The 20263-nt window shown below is 36.7% G+C and overlaps 1 protein-coding gene across 1 annotated transcript; it reads left to right on the top strand.

The window, feature by feature from the left end:
- Positions 1-1410: 1410 nt before the first annotated feature.
- Positions 1411-18841, top strand: TCAIM (T cell activation inhibitor, mitochondrial). The gene is made up of 10 exons (XM_010010536.1): positions 1411-1496; positions 4331-4466; positions 5015-5168; positions 6333-6579; positions 7864-7986; positions 10489-10586; positions 12227-12318; positions 14239-14471; positions 15015-15146; positions 18308-18841. Exons 1-10 carry the CDS (start codon positions 1465-1467, stop codon positions 18531-18533), a joined length of 1473 nt encoding a protein of 490 aa, XP_010008838.1. The 5' UTR covers positions 1411-1464; the 3' UTR covers positions 18534-18841.
- Positions 18842-20263: the final 1422 nt, after the last annotated feature.

Here is a 20263-nt window from a genome sequence, read left to right as displayed (position 1 = left end):
TGACAGCTGTGCCGTTGAGCGGCTGTCGACAAACCTCCCCTTCAGCTCATTTTAAAGCCAGTGCTGTTTAAATAGTTAAAACTATCGGGGTTTGGGTCGCTTCAGTTTGTTTTCCTTCAAGCAGTGGGTGAATCCACCTCACCCGAGCTTGTTTTCTGAACGCTGTCATCTTCTGTTTTTAATTTCATACTGTTTTCTTCATGCTGCCTTAAGGGTCAGGTGTAGGCAAACACCTGAACTAGGTAATCTCGGTTGGAGTAAGAAGGTAGTAGCGTGCTATGTCGTGTCTCTAAAGGCTTTTGCAAAATGAGCGCAGCATGGTTAATGTCCTGTTGCGTGTGAGGTGGGGTGCAGGTGAAGCTGGCTCAAAACCAGGAGGTTTTATTTTTTAACTAAGCCATGTAATAGAGCATTTAAAACAAGAAACAACGGTGCTTTTGTCTGGTTATACAAAGTGTCATCACAGATTAGTGAGATTGGTGGGTTTTTTCCATCTTCAGTCCAAATCCCTGAAGCTAAAGTTACAGAGAGAACTGTTCTGTTACCAAAGAGCTTCTTAATGTATTTAAATTAGTTTATGATTAGGACTGTTGTTAAAGACACTAAATATGAAATTATTATTGTTCTCCCACCTAGCTGAAAATCAGAAGACAACAATTATAAAGCATTTTGGGGATGTTTTAATACAGCAATATCTTTTTCTCACCCTATTCACCTCTAGTAAAATACTTGGTAATCAATTTATTAAAGTATATTTGTTAGATGCACTTCAAGGGCTTTGCAAAATAGTCGTAGGAACTACCATGTAGAATTGGCAGAAGGAGAGTATTTCTCTGGTAGCTGCTCATCTCAGGTGCTTTAAAATGGCACAGTTAGAGGGAACACTTTAAAAGTGCATAAAGATATATGAGAAAACATTGGCAATGGGGAGCTGACCTCATAATCTGTAATAACTAGGTATGTGTTGACACTGACACACAAAGTGGTTTATCTCCTCTTGGAAAGCTCTCAATTACAGTTGCATTTGCAGAAGTTGCTGCTAGAAATTGCTGATTTGTATTTATGAAAGCCAGCAAACTTCTGGTAAAGATTTCCAGGCATTATTGCACGACGGTGCATTTCCCTTTGGTTTTATACTGTGGCCCCATAAAATTATGGCATTTAAATTTTGAAGTATTCTCATTTGTTTGAAAGTTTTTAACTTGGAACAGTGAAAATGTACATTGAATTCCACAGGCTGGTATGTGTTAGTGATTAAAGAAAGCTTCTATTTGTTTTGTTTCTATACTTCAAGACAAAATAGTTGTATTGTGAGTTTAAGTTAACACCTAGGATTTAGAGAATGCACTGATAAGTTACAGGGGGAAATACTCATGTCCCTTACTAAACAGTTGGGGTTTTTCTTTTTTCTTCCAAGTGAGTTAGTGGATGGCTGAAAGCTGGCTTGCCCGTTGAGTTGCTGCAATGTTTTGCTGCTTGAGAGCCGTGAGGAGAAGGTATGGGATGTCGCTTACCTAATTTACCTTTAGCGTATGTTTAAATGTTTGTTTATGACTTGCATATATGTAAAACTGGCTTGGTATTTTTGTTTAATTTGGCTTATTTCTTTGACTTTCTCATCTTTATAGCTTGAAGCTTTCAACAAAGTTGAAAATCCCCAAAAGCCATATGGCTGTCCTCATGTGAGACATTAGAAAGGCTCTCAAAAAACAAGGGTTTAAAATAGCTTAATTATGAGAAAGTAGTAGTCTAAATCTGAGTATGATGTCCAATATATTACTGCATTATTGAGTTATTAAAGCTCAGTGTTTCAAAATGAGTGAATATATTTGTAATAATGAGCTTAATTTAACAAAGCTTTTTAGTGCCAAAGCTATAAGCCAGAAAGTTAAACTTCAGAGACGTGAAGAAAAAGTAAAAAGAAATCTGAAGCAAATTATTTAATCAATAAATTAAATCAGTCCTAGAGTATGATTGCATAATGTGTTCTAGTGGAGATGGTGTTTCTTTCATGAAGTGGGGACAGCTGTCCTCAAAGTGATTATGACCTTGATTTTAATACAAATACTTTCTCTGCTCTTCAGATCTAAATGAAGCTCTTGGAACAATCCTTGCTCCTCGTGAGTGAAGCCATAAGCATCTTTCTTGCATTTGCTTTCTCTAAATTTCTTTTAATTACTTATTTTGTCACTTCACTTGAAGGATGCCTCCGAGTTCTGTCTTTCACCTTCAGTGAATGGATTCTTCCTTCTGTCACGCAGACTAATTTTGGCCTTTGAGCGTTTCTCTTTTAAGCAAGTTCAAAATAGACTTCTGGCTGGAATCCTGAGCCTTCCTACTAGCATGACAGTGTTGTTTAGATATAAAACACGGCAACTAAAGTTAACCATACTTGGCCATTTTCCTTGTAGAATACCAGATGGAAGTTTATGATTAATAAATTTGGAAGTGTGATTAATAGTTTCCAGGTATGTTGGAACTTCTTTTCCTTTGTTGGAAAGATTAATTTTTCCTTTTTACCTCTTTGTGTCCACAAAAAGGAAGGGGGAAAAAAATCTGCTTTTTATTTCTCAGCAAGACAATTTATTTTGGTGTTTCCAGATGCAAAATGATAAAGCACATGACCAAGTGGACTCTTACCCAGTGTGCTTTGCTTCTGTTCCTGCCACATCAGATAGAGGGTCTTTTCCTGTGTCACTGAGTAACTCTGGCATGTTCTTGTCACTGAGAGCTTTGGCTCTCCATAAAAACCTGATATTACTACAGTACTTCATCATCTCCTGCTATTTGAAGTGAGACCATGGGCTGTAGTGATGACTGGTCTTAGAGTTTTTCTGAGATCCAGCCAGGAAGAAGGTAGAAGTGTTTGCCAGTAATAGTCTCTCTTTTTATCTTCCGTTTAATTCACATGCATGAAAATTTATTTTAGTCATAATGGTTTGAAATTCCATCAGTCGTCTTACATTACAGATTTTCCATCCTGCTTTTCTAGGAAAACATCTCTTGTTCTCAGCAAGCTGACTTTTAAGACCTACTGATTCAATATTTGCCCACCTCTTAGACAGAAAACATTAGCTTTAACTGCTTTCATGTCTCTTAATTGAAGAGCTGGAAAGGTTGACAGGAAAAAGGTAAAGTAAGGGTCATTGCATCTGCTTGACAACTCAACTGTTGTCATTTATGCTACCATTTGACAAAATGAAAAATACTGCTTATTGTCTGAGCACAAATTTAGGGACTTTGTGGATTGTTTGGGTTTTTTTAATTAATGAAAGTAGTCAAGAAACTGTCTCGCATGTTTGTGTGTCCACGATGATTGTTAGGTCTAGAACGCTGAACAAACAGCTCTTTGTTGAACAGTCTTGTTTACTATTATTAATGAAGTTATTAGTTTTATGTGAATTGGAAGCAGCTTTACCTTCAATATGCTATATATTGTTTGGGGCTTGCAGTTTGAATGATACTGCAAGGAGTGAAACAGCATTGTATTGCTTTGATTTAGAACTTATTTTTCCCTCCATGTCAGTCTTCTTTTACACAAGCGTGCTCATTGCAGAACTCTTGTTTAATTTATGCATTATTGGAGGTATTCAGTCGTTTTTATTTTCTGAACTTCTGTAACTTCTTCAGCTTAACTTTTCCTTCTGCTCTTAGTGGTGGGAAAAGAATATTGTTTCACCTGAAATTACTTGGGTTTTTTCTATTTCAGTGAAGATGAAAGGGCAAAAAAAGTACTGTCTTTTTTATTTGATGTCTTCTATAAAAGAGGGTGTTTGGGAAAGCAGACTTTTTTAAATGGCCACAAGTATGTAGACCTCAGAAACCAATGCAGAACTCCTTTTGATTGAATTGTCATTATTATCCCTGGGTAAAACTTAATATTCTTTTGGCACTGCTTGAAAAATACTGGGTTTGGCTTTTTAATTTGGAGGTTCAAAAGTATGTAAGGGTTGGCTTTTAAGAGCAGCTTCAGCAGTAGCTACAAAAACTACCTCTAAAGCCAGTCTTCATCATTCGAACTACTTGACTGAGGAATTTTAACTTGAGCTGCTTTGAGAAAGTAGAGAGAAAAGTTATTGTACTTATTTACATGTCTTTAATCAGCCATTAGCATCCACCATCCCTCAAACCTGTTGTGTTTGCTTTATATAAATGCAGCTTTGTGAGTCCCAAGGGGAAAAATCCAGAACTCAGACTTCTAATACCAGTTTTAAATTATTATATTTGCAACTGTGAATCTTTGTTCCATTCTGTCACACTGTAATGTAATTTCTGTCAGTTTGTCACTTGATTGGTTGCATCATGCATAAACATTTTATTACTTTATTAGGTTATGTCTGGAGAAGATACTGCTACAGGGCGTTCTTCAGTCAAGAACTTTGTCAGGAGCTGATGCCATCAATGCTCTCAGACCTTTCTATTTTGCTGTACATCCAGATTTCTTTGGCCAGCATCCCAAAGAGAGGGTAAAAATCTCTCTGTATACTTTCTTTGTAAATGTGTCATCTATCAAGGATGGAGATTTTCTAGTTTTCCTGCTGTCAGAGATTAGAATGGAATATGGTTGTTACCAGAGAACAAAAAGATGCACTTTCTTTATTTTTAACAAGAATAGTTCCCTTAAATGTCCATTATTTGTCGTATTTTCTGCTTCATTGTTATGAAGAAAGTACTGAATCTTTCCTGATGCATCTATAATACATATTACTTGCTTTGTAACTTCAAAATTCTGTGCATTATACTTGAGTCAATGTATTTCTTTAAGCTTGAAAGCCTTAGAAGTGGTGTTTTGGAATGTACAAGAATGCACGAATATATACATCATACAGTTTATTCATGCAAGATAATTACTGATTTATGCTGAGAATAGGAACTATATCACTACTTGTTTAGAGCAGCTGTCAGTTTGTAAAAATTAATTCTGCATATAAGATTAAAAAGGTTTAGATTAAAACAGTCAAATTCTTAATCTGTATTTTTTTTTTTCCCCTTGGCTTTTTTTTTTTTTAAACAGGAAGTAAATGAAAACTCTCTGAAGAGGTTAAATGGTTACTTGGAGAACCTACAGAAACCAGGATTTCGCTCCTTTAAGCCAACTCCGCTTACTTTTTATGTAAGAGAAAGAGAACCAAACTCTTCTAATGTTCAAGAACCCTTCAGTGCTTCAGGTGCTTTTATATTGTGCTGAATTTATCTTCCTGTATTTAAATTCTTTCAGACCGTTACTAAGCCTTGTGTAATCTTTTCACTTTTCATGTGAATAAAATCCTGTAAAACCATGAAAATGTCTTACAGCTAGGACTGTCCCAAGTAGTTAAACATCTTAAGCTTTAAGAGGCATTGACAGAATGAGAAATTACAAAGTTGAGATCAAGTTACAGCATGAGAATGGAAAAACATAAGTTGATGTAAATGATATTTTTTCTGCTTTTATTACCATTGTCATGTTTAACAGTTAGGTCCTTGTTTTAATTGCAGATAATGTGCAGTACATAATGTCAGGGTGCTTGCAGGATCAGAAGGAACTTACTCTGTAAGCAGAGGTTGTATAATATCCAAAGCTTCAATTTACCACATTGTCTCTCAGCTTTGAGACTACAGAAAATACTGCCAAGTTTGGAATATTGGTTTTGATTAATTTCTGTGTGTTTGTGTCTATTGTACCAATATGCCTTATCTTAACAGATAAGCTTTATCTTCTATACCCTGTTAGTCAAAACACTTCAGCAAATTGTGAAGGACCTTAGTGCTAGAAAACAAAATTCTTGTTCAAGAAAATAGTAGCGTTATGTCCGATCTACTTAAAATAATAGTCAAACTGGCAGCTGTGTTCTGCTCTTGAGTCTTAATACTTACTTGCTTTCCACTGGGCCAGTTAGGACCAAGTGATGTGACTTAGTTTTAAGCCAGTGTGCAAGTGTAATGTTTTGTTCTGAAGCTCCTCTTCATAGCCTGTGAAGAGCTGGTGTAGTGCTGCATTTTTACAGTAAATTATATCCAAAGCGATGATCAATAATAACATGAATTATGTAGAGCTGATGGACAAAACTGCCACTGCTGAAGCAAAAGAATCCTTTTTTGGATTATGCTGCATCTGTAGCTAGGTTTCCAATTTGTCCAGTGATTCAGATAGTTAAAACAGCTCTATGTTTCTGGACATGTGACAGTTTGAAAGGTTAAACTGCATAAGAATTCTGCGATGAGTTTTGAAATAACTATCATAATAATTTCCAGCTGCACACGCCTTGTTTGGGTTCTTAAAAGATGAGAGAAATGTGAATGCATTTTAAATAATTAAATAATACTAATTCTGTGGGACTTGTATTTTATAGGATTTCGAGCAGTCAGTTTTACATTACATACTAGGGATCTCCTGAGCACCGTATTAGATATTCTCAACTCCTGCAGTTTATCTACGGAGCATATTCAGAGTCTGAATGTGAACTCGCAGCCCCGTAAGGAAGCAAAAAGCACAGTGAACAGACCTATCAAATGGGATAAGACTTACTATTCATTTACTGGGTTCAAGGATCCTGAAGAGGAACTAGAACAAGCCCAGAGAGTGGAAACAACTTTAATGTATGTAAAACTTCTATTTAACTGATGTCTTGTAACCAAATTGGTCTTACTCTAATGCCGAGTTTTTTAAAGGCAGTCAGTAAACATTCTGAACAATACAAAACCTTGTCTAACATGTAATTGTGTCATGCTTTTTATAATTTAGTTTTAATTAAAGAGATTTCAGATGAGCTCCTGGGATAACTACAGTGCCAGCTAAGCTGAGGCATTCTTGTCTCTTTGCCCAGCATTCATGTTTGGTCAATCTAGTTTTGGTTGATCTAGTTTTTCAGTTTTATGGAATATGGTGGCAGTTCAAGAGGATGCAAAGGTTCCACTTGCTCGAGATAGCTCCCTACCCTCTTACAGGACTTCTGTAACACAAAACTATACATCTATTAACTTTGTTGTTAGTATTGCATTATCAGTTATGAGATGTAACATACTAGAGAATACTTTTACTTACTTTTACACATTTACAAGAAATTCCATGAGCAGTTACATATTAACAGTCTGATTCTAATACCTAACCATTTGGCGTTGAGCTTTCTCTCTTTGCTTCTCAGTTTGATTTGATTTTTCTTTTTGCTTAGAATACAGTATGAGAATGGAAGTATTTGTAAAACTAAGAGCATGAAAATAAGCTTATGCTATGAAGGAAGGCACAAATCACTTAAAAGAGAAGCTTTTTTCCTAGAAATAGGATGATTTATTTCCTGTAAGTGTTAGATGTACTCCATGAATCATGTTTGCCTGGTTGTGATTACTGACCAAAAAAAAATTTAAAACTTTGACCTGCTTCATCTCTGTTCATCCCAGCTCTTTAAGAGTTACCTAACTTAGCACTTTAGTACCACCTCTGTTATTCAATAGTCTATTATGATCACTTCAGTTTGTTGTTTTCTTTTTATAAGGCAGATGTGTGGGAACTTCTGTCATTAGAACACTAAGCTCTGAAGCTGCCCCCCTAAGTCACATTAGGCTGCTGCTCTGCGCCCTTCTCACCTCTAAATCTTACAGACGGGTGTAACACTGTCAGTGTCTCTTGGTTCAGTTTGATTCTGTAGTCCCCTTCCCAAAAACATTAAGCACTGGTGTTTCCATTGTAGATATCTTAAGACGAAGCATTTAGCAGTTTTGGGTTCTGTTCTGTACTTTGAAAAAATCCCTTTATCTAGTGACCTGAAATAAAACATTAATGTTAACAGTAAGAATTCAGTTAGTTGTACTGTTTGCAAGAAAGATAATACAGCATGCCTCTATCGTTGGGTTTTTTGGTTTTTTTTTTTCCTCCTCTTGTTTCAGATCCTGGCTAGATGATAATGAAGCAAGTGCAGTAAATAAGCTGAAAAAGAGTTTGCCACTTAGAAAAGAACTAGAGCGTTTAAAACTTGAACTCTCTCATCAACTCCAGCTCTCAGATATCAGGTAATAAATTAGATCAGTTGGACTTACATTAAGACAGTCAAAGCAAGGAAGTGTTGTGTAATTCTACACCATGAGCTTTAAAGGCTTATTTCAGCAAAACAGCTATATTTCATATATTGAAAAGTGTTATTGCACTGAATAGTATTTTTCTAGAAGAACTCTACTGGGACAAAAGTTTCCCATTACAATCTGCTCAAAAAGACCTAATATTAGTAACTAATAATACAGGCTCCAGTTGCAGCAAACACAGAAGCACTAGAAATAGGACCTGTGCATATGTGTTAGTCTGGGTGTTTTGCTGGATACAATTGCTTTTCCTGATTTCAGTATCTACAAAGGTAACTAGATTAGCAGTGGTAACTAGATTGGATGGTACATCTTGACATCCTGTGAAGGCTTATTACAAATGTTATTCTTTCTAGTGTCTTGTGTCCCGTGCTCTAGAGGAGGAGGAGATTTGTTTGCTTGAAAGGGCTGAGTACAATTGTAGTAACGACCTTGATTCTTCAGAATATTTTTTAGAAAACAATCTGTGATCCCTTTTTTAATTTTGTGCCTTCAGATAAGGATGTTCCGAAGTGGGGTGTTCAGGATGGGAAAATGGCAATGAAGGTATTTAACAATGGAAAAATAAATTTTGGGGGATTATTTCAAGGGCTAGTCTGTTGTTCTTTTCACCAGGAAAGAGAGAGTTGATGCTTCTGAAATCAAGCTCTTGTCCTTTTACCCAGTAAAAGACCCTGGCTTCCTTTAAGTTGAAGCCAGTTTTTTTGATCGTAATTAATAATCTGCAACTGTGCTGTCATCAGGGTTTTTAAGTTTCTGAAATAGTCTTCAGTATTAAATGTGTAGGTTTGGGTTTATTCATGGCTTGTGCTTAATTTTCGTATAGTTTGTGCTTTTAAAATATATTAAAACTTTTTTCACAAAGAGCTATTAACGAGCCAAGAGTTATAGTCACAATTCAGAAAAGAATGTGAGTGTCAGAAATCTGACAAGCAGGTATCTTAATAGGAAACTACTACTTGTGATCCTGCAGGATCACATTGTAGTTTGGTGCTACTGAAAGCAGTAAATAGTTATTAGAATGACTTGCATTATAATAGATTGAATTGCCTCATAAGTGCTTTGGCATAGCATCATTCTCTGCTTCCCAAAGAGAATTTGTTGGGTTTCCCTAAACGAGATGATGTGGGTTGACCCCAGTTAGCATCTAAGCACGCAGACAGCTTGTTGCTCTCATGGAAGAGCATAAGAGGAGCAAAAGCAGTAAAACGCATGAATCGGGGTAGAAGTTTAATAGGTGAAGTGAAGCCATACATTCAAGCAAAGCAAAAGGAAGAATTCACTCACTACTCTCCATCAGCAGGCAGGTGTTCAGCCCCTTCAGGAGAGCAGGGCCTCGGCACATGTAATGGTTGCTTGGGAAGACGAATGCCATAACCACAAGGGTCTCCCTTCCTCCTCCTTTCTCTGAGCGTTTATTGCTGAGCACAACATATGGTATGGAATATCCCTTTGGTCAGCTGGAGTCATCTGTCCTGGCTGTGTCCCCTCCCAGCTTCTCACCCACCTCAGCTTACTTGCTGATGGTGGGGCAGAGCAGGAAGAAGAAGCAAGATCTGGTCACTGTGCCAGCACTGCACAGTATCCAAACCCGTGGTACAATATCAACACTAGTTTAGTAAGAAATACAAAATGTGGGGGTGCTGTGAATAATATTAACTCTAGCCAGACATACCCAGTGCAATAAGGGAATGGTAATTTCCCATTTTTAGGCTTTTGAACTAGAAGTTTCTAAAAGGATGTAACTTTTCAATAAACTGGGACAACTTTATTTATTTAAATGCTTTTGAAAGTTAGGAGTTTAATCTGTCTGTGATGGAGGAGACATCAAAACTATCTATATTGAAGTCACCAATGTAACACTGGTTCCTGTATGGTTTAACAAAAATTATTCTGTTATAAAACATGAAAATACATATGTGTAGCAACTTACCACAAGAATCATAAAAGTGTTTTGTGCTGAGAACGAAAAAGAAGATGTATGCAGTACTTGTTCTTCCAGGTAAACATTACACAGTATACAGACTATGCCACATGACTGAATGAAATACTGGGTTGTATTTAGTTACAAACCCCCTTCTTACTGGGGGAGAGAATTGCAAGTTACGTTTTGCCTACCAGGTTTTATATTTATTTTTCCCATATATGGTTTTACTCCTTTCTTTTTTTTTTTTCTTTTTGTTTGCTTATTTGTTGGTTTTTTGGGTTTTTTTGTTCCCTGACACTCACTTTAAGAAAGACTGAAATTTTATTTGGCTTTTATCTGTTCAAATACCATATGAAACAGACAGCTTTTCTTTATGCCCTTGCTTTTATTACTGTTGGAGTGCTATTTTGAGTTGTTTGTGTTTATAAGGCTTTCAGCTGCATCTCAACATGTGATTTTTATTTTAGTAACGTTAAGAATGAAATGCTTTCGATTATATTTTTATTCAGGTGGCAGAGAAGCTGGGGTATTGCTCACCGCTGTAGCCAACTACACAGTCTAGGTCGCTTAGTCCAACAGAGACCTGAAGTATTAAAGAATGTTAAAGGTATTTTCTGTTGCTTGTTTCATATATCCTAATATACTGTTGACTCAAAGATGCTCATGAGTCTTCTGTGACAAGGGAGCTCTAGTTCTCTGCAGATATGCTTTCAATAGCTGCAAAACCAAACCTGACAGGCTTACAGAAAAGCAGGTGAAAACTTCATTTTAAGCTACTGGATATTTTTTTCAAGTGACTCAGTTTAAACCACAACATCTTATAGTGTATTTGCTACACTCAGCTTCTATTTTACTACTTAAATGCAAACTGAGGAAGTTAAAGGCACTAGACATAGTGCTAAAAATAAAAAATCTACACTGAACCTTTGAGTGCAAGAGATTGTTACCTATGGTAGATTCAAGACAAAAATGAGTAGCTCTCTAAAGAGTCGATATAAGGAGGTCTTATTAGAATACCTTTAAAATCATACCGTCTTTTCTTATCATTCATGTTCCATAAAATACCTATGTTAAAGCCTGTATTTTCTCAGGAAAAAAAAGTAAAATATTCTGTAAACCTGACCTTCCATTCTTCTTGAACAGCTATTTGACCTGTGGCAGTAGCCATTTCAGCTAATTGTAACTACATGTTTTATGCCTGTCTGTAGATACTAAGGTTTGAGTGGCTTTCATTTGAGGCTTCACCTAATCCTTTGTCAAAAGACAGAGTGGGTGGGACAATAAGTAGTAGTTTTAAATTGTATCACGTTTCAAATTAGTTTTTCTAGCTTTGCTTAGGTAAAGAAGTCTGTATTGTGAACCTGTTATAGTCTCCATCTTTGAAGATCTTTAATGACGTACTGGACCAAATACCTGTCAGTAATTATACAGGCGCAGTTGATCTTGGCTTGGGCTGCAAGTTTGGACTAGAAGCCTTAAAGTCATTGTTGCTCTTTCTTAAGGATTTTTGAAAACTGATTTCTCAGAACAGGACTTTCTATTTAAGTCTTGTCTTGTAGATTAATATATTACACTGAAGACTTTTGTGGAGGCTTATTTTGATAAATAGTTGCCTGTGCTTTTATCCTAAAGAATTCTTGAGGACCTTTGTACTTCACTTGAAAAAAATCTCAGACTCAAAACTGATTTATCACCCCAAAAGTCAACCTGGTATTATCCTTTTATGTTGCTTCTATTCTTTCTTTTTAAAAAAGAGCAAAAACCTAATGTGAAAGTGTTTCTTACAGCTTGCATATTGCAGATTGTTCTGTGGGCATAGTATTGAATGGCTCCGCTAATACTGCCTTGACCAACTTTACCTTGTATATACTTTAAGTGTATGGCATATATTTCCTACTGTATACATGATTTGTACATATTCTTTGAAAATGCTGTCTGCTGAGATTTTCTCTTTATTTTAAAAAGAGTCTTTGTAAGAAAAAAGGTCCAGTTAACTAAAAATCTGTCAAGTTTAAGCAGGAAGAAGGCAAATTCTAGGTGAGGTTTGTATGGGGTGGGGGAATCTTGATCTGCAATTTTCAGGAATCATTATGTCAAATTTTGAGACTAAGGAAAGCACCTACTCGTACATGTTTGTGCTGCAGAAATGTGTTGCTTGTGACATGTTAGTAGCATAGTTAAACCTTAAATAATTGTGGGAATAATTGCAATAACCCAGATTAGTAAAGAGCTTTGTTCAATCCTTAGGACGCACGGTGGTATTTACAGACCGTTCAGGTATGAGTGCAGCCGGCCACATAATGCTGGGGACCATGGATGTTCACCATCACTGGACCAAAGTAAGAAGATTTTGTAGTAAATTATAATGCCTCTTTTTATGACATCCTTTTGCAAACTGTAACTAAAATATGAATTGGTGCAGATGAGTAGTTTAAAGCAAACACATAGCTACTGTATTTAGCATAACTGTCCACACTGTGTTCTAGATTTAATCCTGTGCTGTGTTCTAGATTTAATCCTGTGATATACTAACAAGAATCTGTCAGAACTTCACTGCTGCTTTCACTAACGGAACAGTCCTAACCCTGATTAGATAGAAAGAAAATTAATTCTTTACAGTGTTCTAATCTATGCAATGAGCACTGGCAGGATATTTCTTGACCTATAAAAAACTCATTCCTATGAATAATTTAGGAATTTTATTCAGATTTGTGAAGTGATCATTTCAGTCAATGCCTGCTAACCAACCCTGTCAATCCACTTTGCTCTTCTAGGCAGATAATGTGGATGTTGACAGGCTTTCTAGTATTCTAAATGATAAAGTATTATATGCAAAGGAGCACAAATAAAATAGGTTGTGATATCAGCATATCATTTAAGGAAATTTTCTTGAATCTTGGTCGCTGAAATATTATTGACAGTTCTATTAAAAAAAAAATTTCCTTGTAAAGGACATAATTGGAACCTCATCGTTGGGTATTTCACCCAGTTAGAATATCTATATATTCTATTTCTGTATTCAAAACCAAATCTGTGTCTTCCTTGAAAAGAGAAATGCTTTCCCTTTTTAATCTTTGCCACAGGATTTTCTGAAGGGGTCATATATCCGCACAAAGCATTTTGCAGGTGGGACAATGTGTGTAGTTAGTTGTGGTGGTGGTATTTGCCTTAGAAGACAACCTGAAATCAAAGGCTTTTTATTTTAAAATGCACTGACTATCACGTTAAACGATACACAGTAAAAGTCAGTGAAAATCTTTGTTAGCTCGGGTGGTAGCTGCTTTGTTTTTAGAAAGCAGAATCTTTTTGTCCAATTCTAAACCATTTTAGGCAACAGTCTTAAGTGCTATTACTGTTGTTACTAATTATTAGAAAAAGGCAGCAGTAGAATAGTGTCCAAGTCAGTCCATAGAATGTTTGGTCAGAGGTAAAATATTCAGAAGAATTTTGCAGGTTTTCTCTATAACAAATGCTAATGCTGAGCCAATGGATTTTATTGTGCCAAAAGCTGTCCTGATTATACTTACTCTCTTGGGTTTCTAAAGAGGTTATTCACTTGTTCCAGCAGCAGTAATTTTTTTGTATAGAAAACTGTTGTACTAATACCTGGGTAGATGTAGTAGTAGTGATTACTACTGCACTTTCCCTTTTCACTGTTCCAGCCATCTCCCTGTCACACCACCTATGTCTTGCCTTACATATCTGATTACTTCTTAACTTATTCTGGTATAGCTTTGGTAGATGAGAGATTCAGTGCCTTCCTTCCTTTCTCCTCTCCCTTCAGACTCAAGATGAGCTAGGTTATCCAGACCCTTGGAAAGAACTAGTTGCAGCAACAGACTTCTCTTTTTTTGAGAACTTGTATAAATTAGATTGGCAAACCCACTTTTGACTGTATATGGAGTAGCTGTACCACTATAACTGTGGTGATAAACATTTTATGTAAGCCTCAGATTGTTATTTCTTGGGGACTTTTTATAGAGAAAGAGGACATCCATCGAACTTGTTACGGCCTTTTGGTGCCTTTACAGGCAAAAATACATAGAAGCTTGTACCACTATACCTGGCTCAAAATGTATATGCTTTATATTTCTGATTTCTTTGGATCCTTTTGATTTTATTTCTTTTCTTCCCCTTGGGTTCCCTGTTTACATTGTTATGTGTCTCTTCATTTATATTTTCTTGTTAATTTTCATTTCTTAATTTTTAGCATTATACTTCGTAACATAGGAAGTGTGTGTTTGTGTGTGTGTGCACAGATTTTTGAGAGATTGCCAAATTATTATAAACTTCAAAAAAGACTGCTGTTGTTGGAAGATCGGATAAGCCAGCTTCTGGGAGGCATACAAGTAATATATATTGAAGAATTGCAACCCCTGTTGACTCTAGAAGAGTACTACGAGACTCTGGACTCTTTCTATAATAAATTACGGGACAGTAGACTACCTTTTCATCCTCGCAGTCTGCGAGGCTTGCAAATGATTCTGGAAAGGTAGGTATTTGCAAGGAAGATTTCTTCCTTTTAGAGCTTGTACTGTTTTGTTACACTGGTTACTGCTCTTGCTAAGAAGAAAACTAATATAATCTCAGATTTTCGTTATGTCAAAGTTTCTTTGTTTCTAAAGGTTTTAAGTGCCTTTTTATGGGTTAAGAAGGAATCAGACTGAATAAAATCCTGCTAATTTCATACAAGTTAGAGTCAAAGTTCTTTAAAGTAACACTTCCTCTTACAGTGTTGTGCTGGGTTAAATTGAAGGGTTTGTGCTATCAGGTCAACACTCAGCTCTGTATGATGGTGTTGCTGCTTATATTTTTGGAGTATTGTTGACAGCTGCTTTTGAAATGTAATTTTTAAAAAGCTTTATGTATGATGCTTCTGTATTTTCATAAACCAAACTTGATTACTTTTACCACTTATTCTGATTGTGATTAATTTATATTCTTTTAACTTCAGAATTCATTCTGAAAGTAATTAATGTAAATATTTAATTTTAAAAGTTATACCTTGGTTTTTATTTCCATTGTGTGTCATTAGTGACAGATATGCACCAAGCTTGCATGAATTTGGACACTTTACAATCCCAACGGTCTGTGATCCAGCAACCCTTCAATGGTTTATTTTTGCCAAAGCACAGGAAGCAAGAGAGAATCTGAAAAGAAAGGAGGAGTAAGTGTTCATGTGACTTGATACATTTAGCTCATTAAAATCTTTGCATGTCATATGTTTTATTTGGAGGATGAGAACTTTGAAGAATGTATTCATGCTCTCTTCTGGTAGAAAAAACCCTTCTGTTTATAAAATAGAACTTTACCCAGCAGCTTTACTAAGTAAAAATTTCAGTGTTCAGTTCACAAGCAGTTGTTAGATAATACTCATTCTTCACCTTGTAGAAACAGTTGGACTTTATTCAGAAATACAAGATCTTTGCTTACAAGACAACTACAGAATTTGTTTACAGTTGCCTCCCTAGAGGAGAGGTGGGTTTTTTTAAGGAAGAGACCTTTTTATTGACTAAGAAAAGCAGCAAACTTCTATTAATGCTACTTACATTGTGATGAGAAAGCAGTAAAATCTAAAACCGTAACTGAGACCAACTAGAGAATTATTATTCCTAGTTGTTTGTCACTTAGTTAAGGAAAAAGACCAGGTAGCACCTAACAAGGGGAAGAAAAAAAACTGTGATACAATGATGAGAGAAATACATCCTTGGTACTCTTTCACAGATAGAAGTGATACAGGAGAGTTGATAATAGTTGGGTCAGACTACTGTACTTAATATTAAGTCCATAGACTGCAGTTGTACTCAGTGATCTTAAAAGTCTTTTCCAATCTAAATGATTGTGTGACCTGTAATATCCATCAGAACTGTAAATTTTGTTCTTGATCTTGTATGTTGTATATATCTTTGAGGATTAAGAGCATGAAGTAGAGATACTAGGTTTATTTTTAGTTAAATACTGTGATAAGGGTGTTAGTGCCCTTTTAGAGGTTGCTACTGCAAGTTTTTCTGCTTTTACTTTGGAAATCTTTTACTGAACTGTTGAAATATCACACTGTTGTGAGTGTATACATGATGTACAGATCCAGATGGTTTTTTGTGAAGGTTATTTTAGGCCTGAGTCTTGCTGAAGGCTTTATGGTTCTAGCTCTGTTAAGAACTCATTACTTGGGAAGATATATTTTGGAGATGGACTTTAAAACATGGAGGTTTGTTGGAATTCTTTCATAATGCTAGTCCAGCTTTGAAGTTAGATTATTTTTGCCTTATAGCTTCTGAATAGATCTCTGTGTAGCTGTCCACATGTGACAGCTGGGAAAGTATTGTCTGTAGAGGTTGGGAGGAACATTGTAGCAAACATACATTTGCATCTAGGTAACTCACTCTCCAGAACACCTCACAATACCCCACACTATGAAGACACTAATCCAGGACAAATGTGGGGCTTCTCTCAGAGAGTAATCAGCTGCCTTCTTTTTCTTCCATCTTAATTGTCTATTTTTTGAGCAGATTTACACTTTGTGGCTCCAAAATATCCTGTGGCACCAATTGCACAGTTCAATTACATATAGCTTATGTATATGAAGGAGGGAAAAGGTGTTCTGGGTTTTATAGACCCACAGCCTATTTCATTTGTCATTCTCTTGTTCTTGTGCTGTAGGAAATATAAAACAGTCATTCTGTATTTATTACCTCTCCTTTTTATTTTGGTGGATATTTCATCTTTCCCCTTAGTAGTCTTTTTATTGAAGCTGAAAACTCCTATTTCACTTAATACTTCCTTGAACTGACCCCATTCTGTACTTCTGATTTTCCTTAGCCTCCTATGGTTGTTAAAGGGGCCCTGAGATAAAGGAAAACATTTTGAGATGTACGGGGTTTACTTTGCACATGCAGATGAATGTTCTACATGCAGAATTCCACCTACACTATGCTGTTTACTGTATGACCTGATACAGTGGGGAGTTCATATGCTGCTGCTCTAGAAAATGGTATTACCTGTATGGACAGTGTCAGTCTTCTGGTAATGTAGGATTTAGTATGAATCTACTTCTCCTTCCCTTGCTTTTGTAAAGTTATCAGTTTTATGTTGTGATAGAAGTGTAAGCCTACTTGTGGAGGAGACTAAAAATAAACCCGCAGTTCTCACTGTGTGCAGCTAACTGTATCTTTCAGGGGAGCCCGAGGTTTCACAAAACAGGAAAGCTTGGTGCTCAGGTATTAGAGAAATGTGCTCAGGAGGGCGGCACAGATACAGTCAGTACAGAGGGCAGGCTTGCTCCAGATTAACTCACTGGCTCAGTTCATCCCTGCCTGCCAGAGCTGGGCTCAGCAGAGCGTAGTGCCATGCAAGTACATGAGATCCACAGAAAGAGTGATGTTGAGCCCCTGCAGTCATGTTACCACATGAATCAAATGGTCTCAGTAGCTGTGTGTATGCTTAGCTTGGACTGATTTACACTCCAGTGGCCCTGCAGATGTACTTTTCCTCCCGTTCTGCACAGGGTCTGCATTGTAGGGCAACAGTGGTGCTGTTTCTGTAGCCGAGCTGGCACTGGAATTACAGCTCTGTGAATGGGGCACAGTGGCTGAGCTAGTTAGGCTTGTTGACTAACCTGAATATGCTAACTAACCTGAAGTATCTCTGCATTAGGTGATGAGTCACAGATCCAGTGACTTCTGCATTAATTCTGCACATTAACTTTATTTCTGAGTGGCTTCTGTTTGCTAAGTGATGTCTTACCACTCTTTGGAGTGAATGGAAAAAATTATCTGCAAGTTATGAATTCAGTATTCATAAAATCATAGAATCGTTTAGGTTGGAAAATACCTTTAAGTTCATTAAGTCCAACTGAATCCATATTCTTCTGCAATTAGTAAGTTATTAACATTTAATATGCATCAGGTGACTTTACCTGTCGTCTGTTTTTGATGACATGCGAAGTACTGGACTAAATTAAGACAGAGTACTTAATGACATGATTTTATTCTTAAAGCTTACGCTTTGAAGTTTATTGATGTCCTTTCATCCCTTACATTAAATATAGACCCTCATAGGATTCTTATTTCAATATTTCTCCTGGTGAGCAAGGAAGTGTCTTGCTGCAGGCTTTCAAATGTGACTCTGTCAGCATGCTGTTGCCCATAGTCATGGAAGCATGTTCGGTCAAGCCTCTGAGGTAGACATGGGTATCAACCTGCACGGTTGTCCATGAAGTGACACCTTTATTTACATGCATATAACCTACAGATATACTTATTTCCAGGTGGTGTGTTTTTAAGAGATTAAGTTCTAATTTTGTCACTCTATGTTGTCTTCATTTGCTAGGATGATGATTACAGAGAAAGAGCTAATTGATACTTCCACTGAAAGATTTTCCCTGGATCGGCTGTATAAGGAGCCCAGTGTTTCCAGTGCACAGATGATAGATTGCTGTAAGCGGTTGCTTGAAGAATCCCTACCGTACCTACAAGGCATGCACCTTTGCATTTCTCACTTCTACTCTGTGCTGCAGGATGGAGACCTGTGCATACCTTGGAACTGGAAAAACTGAGGACATATCTGATAATCAGATGAATTGTTTATTTTCTGTAAGAGGCTATAAATATGAATGTTTTTAAGAGTAAATTATTTAAATCTGTATTTTGATATCAGTATTCAACTCACAAATTTTTCTTTGAACTGCTGCTCAAAAAGGATTGGATTCCTAGATGATTTGCACAATGCTCAGTATTGCTAGTTCTGGGAAACACATTTGTACATTCTCCATACTACTGTAGGAATCCCAGTATATGGTAGCAGTTGTGAAACCGCGTTTTTGTAGTGAATGATGAAAATACATTAAACTGCAAGTCTGAAAAAGTGTGTGTGTGTGTATTTTTAATATCCCAGATAGGTAGTCTTAGCTAAAGATGTCTCAGACCAGACATGACATGTTACCTTAAGGATTCATTGAATGCAGAAGTTGGGTACATGAGTTATCTGGTTGCAATATTGGCATTTCATATTGCTACCTATTATTGAATTAGAAGAGACAAGGGAAGAGACATCTACTTCGCAGAAGAAAGCTGTACATTAATTTGGTCTCTAGTTTCATGTGCTGGTCCAATATTGTTGCCTTAGAATTTCAAAATAAGCCAGTTGTACTGTCTGCAGTTACTTTAAAGGAGATGCCATTCTCTTTTTGTTTTCCAGCATTTGCTCCATAAATACAGACAATCCTCTTTACTTACACTATAACAGATTGCACATCTCATTCACAACACTTAAAACCTGGGTAGTTTAATGTGACATCTAAGGAAAGGAAGCATTGATTTGTGTGGAATTGTCTGCAAGAGTAAATACTTCTCAGTGAGAGCAAGGAGTTTGCAGTAAGGCAAATGCATGGTTCTTCACGGGTACTTTATTCCTTGAAAAAAAAAGTGAGAATGTATGTCAACACTTTTTCATTGTAATACATGCCAAGAGGCATTTCGTATTTGGGTTACTACTTAGCACAATGTCTTCTGAGGAGAACAAACTGCTTAACATTTCTGAACTTAAATACTTACTTGCTTTGTATTTATATTTGTATTGAGCAGGGAAATTGTTGTGGTTATGTTAAAAGGCTCAGCATCAAGTTGTTATTATGAAGCAAAACTTAAAACAAAAACCCCCACTGTGATCTTGGACATCCATTTTAAAACATTGAGACAGAAGCTGTGATTTCCTTGGGTCTTGAATTCAACCAGATTACTAGCAATTCCTGTATAGGTTCTGAAGATTAGTTGCTAGTTTCTTCTAAGTAGTTAACTTCCATTGCACATTACTTCTCCTTGCTCTGTCTAGCATCTGTGATTCTGTCCATGTCCCAGTTGTGCTAAGCAAGTGAGCCAGTCCCATCAGCTGTAGCCTGGCAAGATTCCCTCTAACAGCCCTTTGAAAGTAGCGTCTTCAGGAATAAAAGCTGAGTGTATTAATGGTTTGCTTGCTTGCTTGAATTGAATGACCCTTTGCAGATCTTCAGGCAAGAAGCAGCTGTTCGGTTTGTAGAGGAGATTAAAAACAAAGCAAGCCTGAGGGAAGGTGAGTAGACTTGATCAAGAGCTTGATGTGATTCTGTGATATCTGATGCTAATGTCACAAAAAGCAGCGCCTACATCTAGGAACCTTCTATTTGCGGCATAGAGAAGACAAACTGGCTGGAGGAGATGGAAGCTGTAAAGAGCCTTTATGAATCAGATCATGGGATGTTTCTGTGAGTAAAATAGGGTGGTGGAGATGCTGACCTGGAATGGGGATCAG

The sequence above is a fragment of the Nestor notabilis genome, unplaced genomic scaffold (genome assembly GCF_000696875.1).
Source record: "Nestor notabilis isolate BGI_N333 unplaced genomic scaffold, ASM69687v1 scaffold27902, whole genome shotgun sequence".
Lineage (NCBI taxonomy): Eukaryota > Metazoa > Chordata > Aves > Psittaciformes > Psittacidae > Nestor > Nestor notabilis.
The sequence above is the reverse complement of the archived record's forward strand: the minus strand, read 5'-3'. Positions and strand labels throughout refer to the sequence as shown.

Coding starts and splice junctions, on each gene's coding strand:
- TCAIM (XM_010010536.1), top strand. CDS start 1,465: ATGTTTTGCTGCTTGAGAGCCGTGAGGAGAAG. Junction 5,169..6,332: donor AGAACCCTTCAGTGCTTCAG/GTGCTTTTATAT, acceptor TGTATTTTATAG/GATTTCGAGCAGTCAGTTTT. Junction 6,580..7,863: donor AGAGTGGAAACAACTTTAAT/GTATGTAAAACT, acceptor CTCTTGTTTCAG/ATCCTGGCTAGATGATAATG.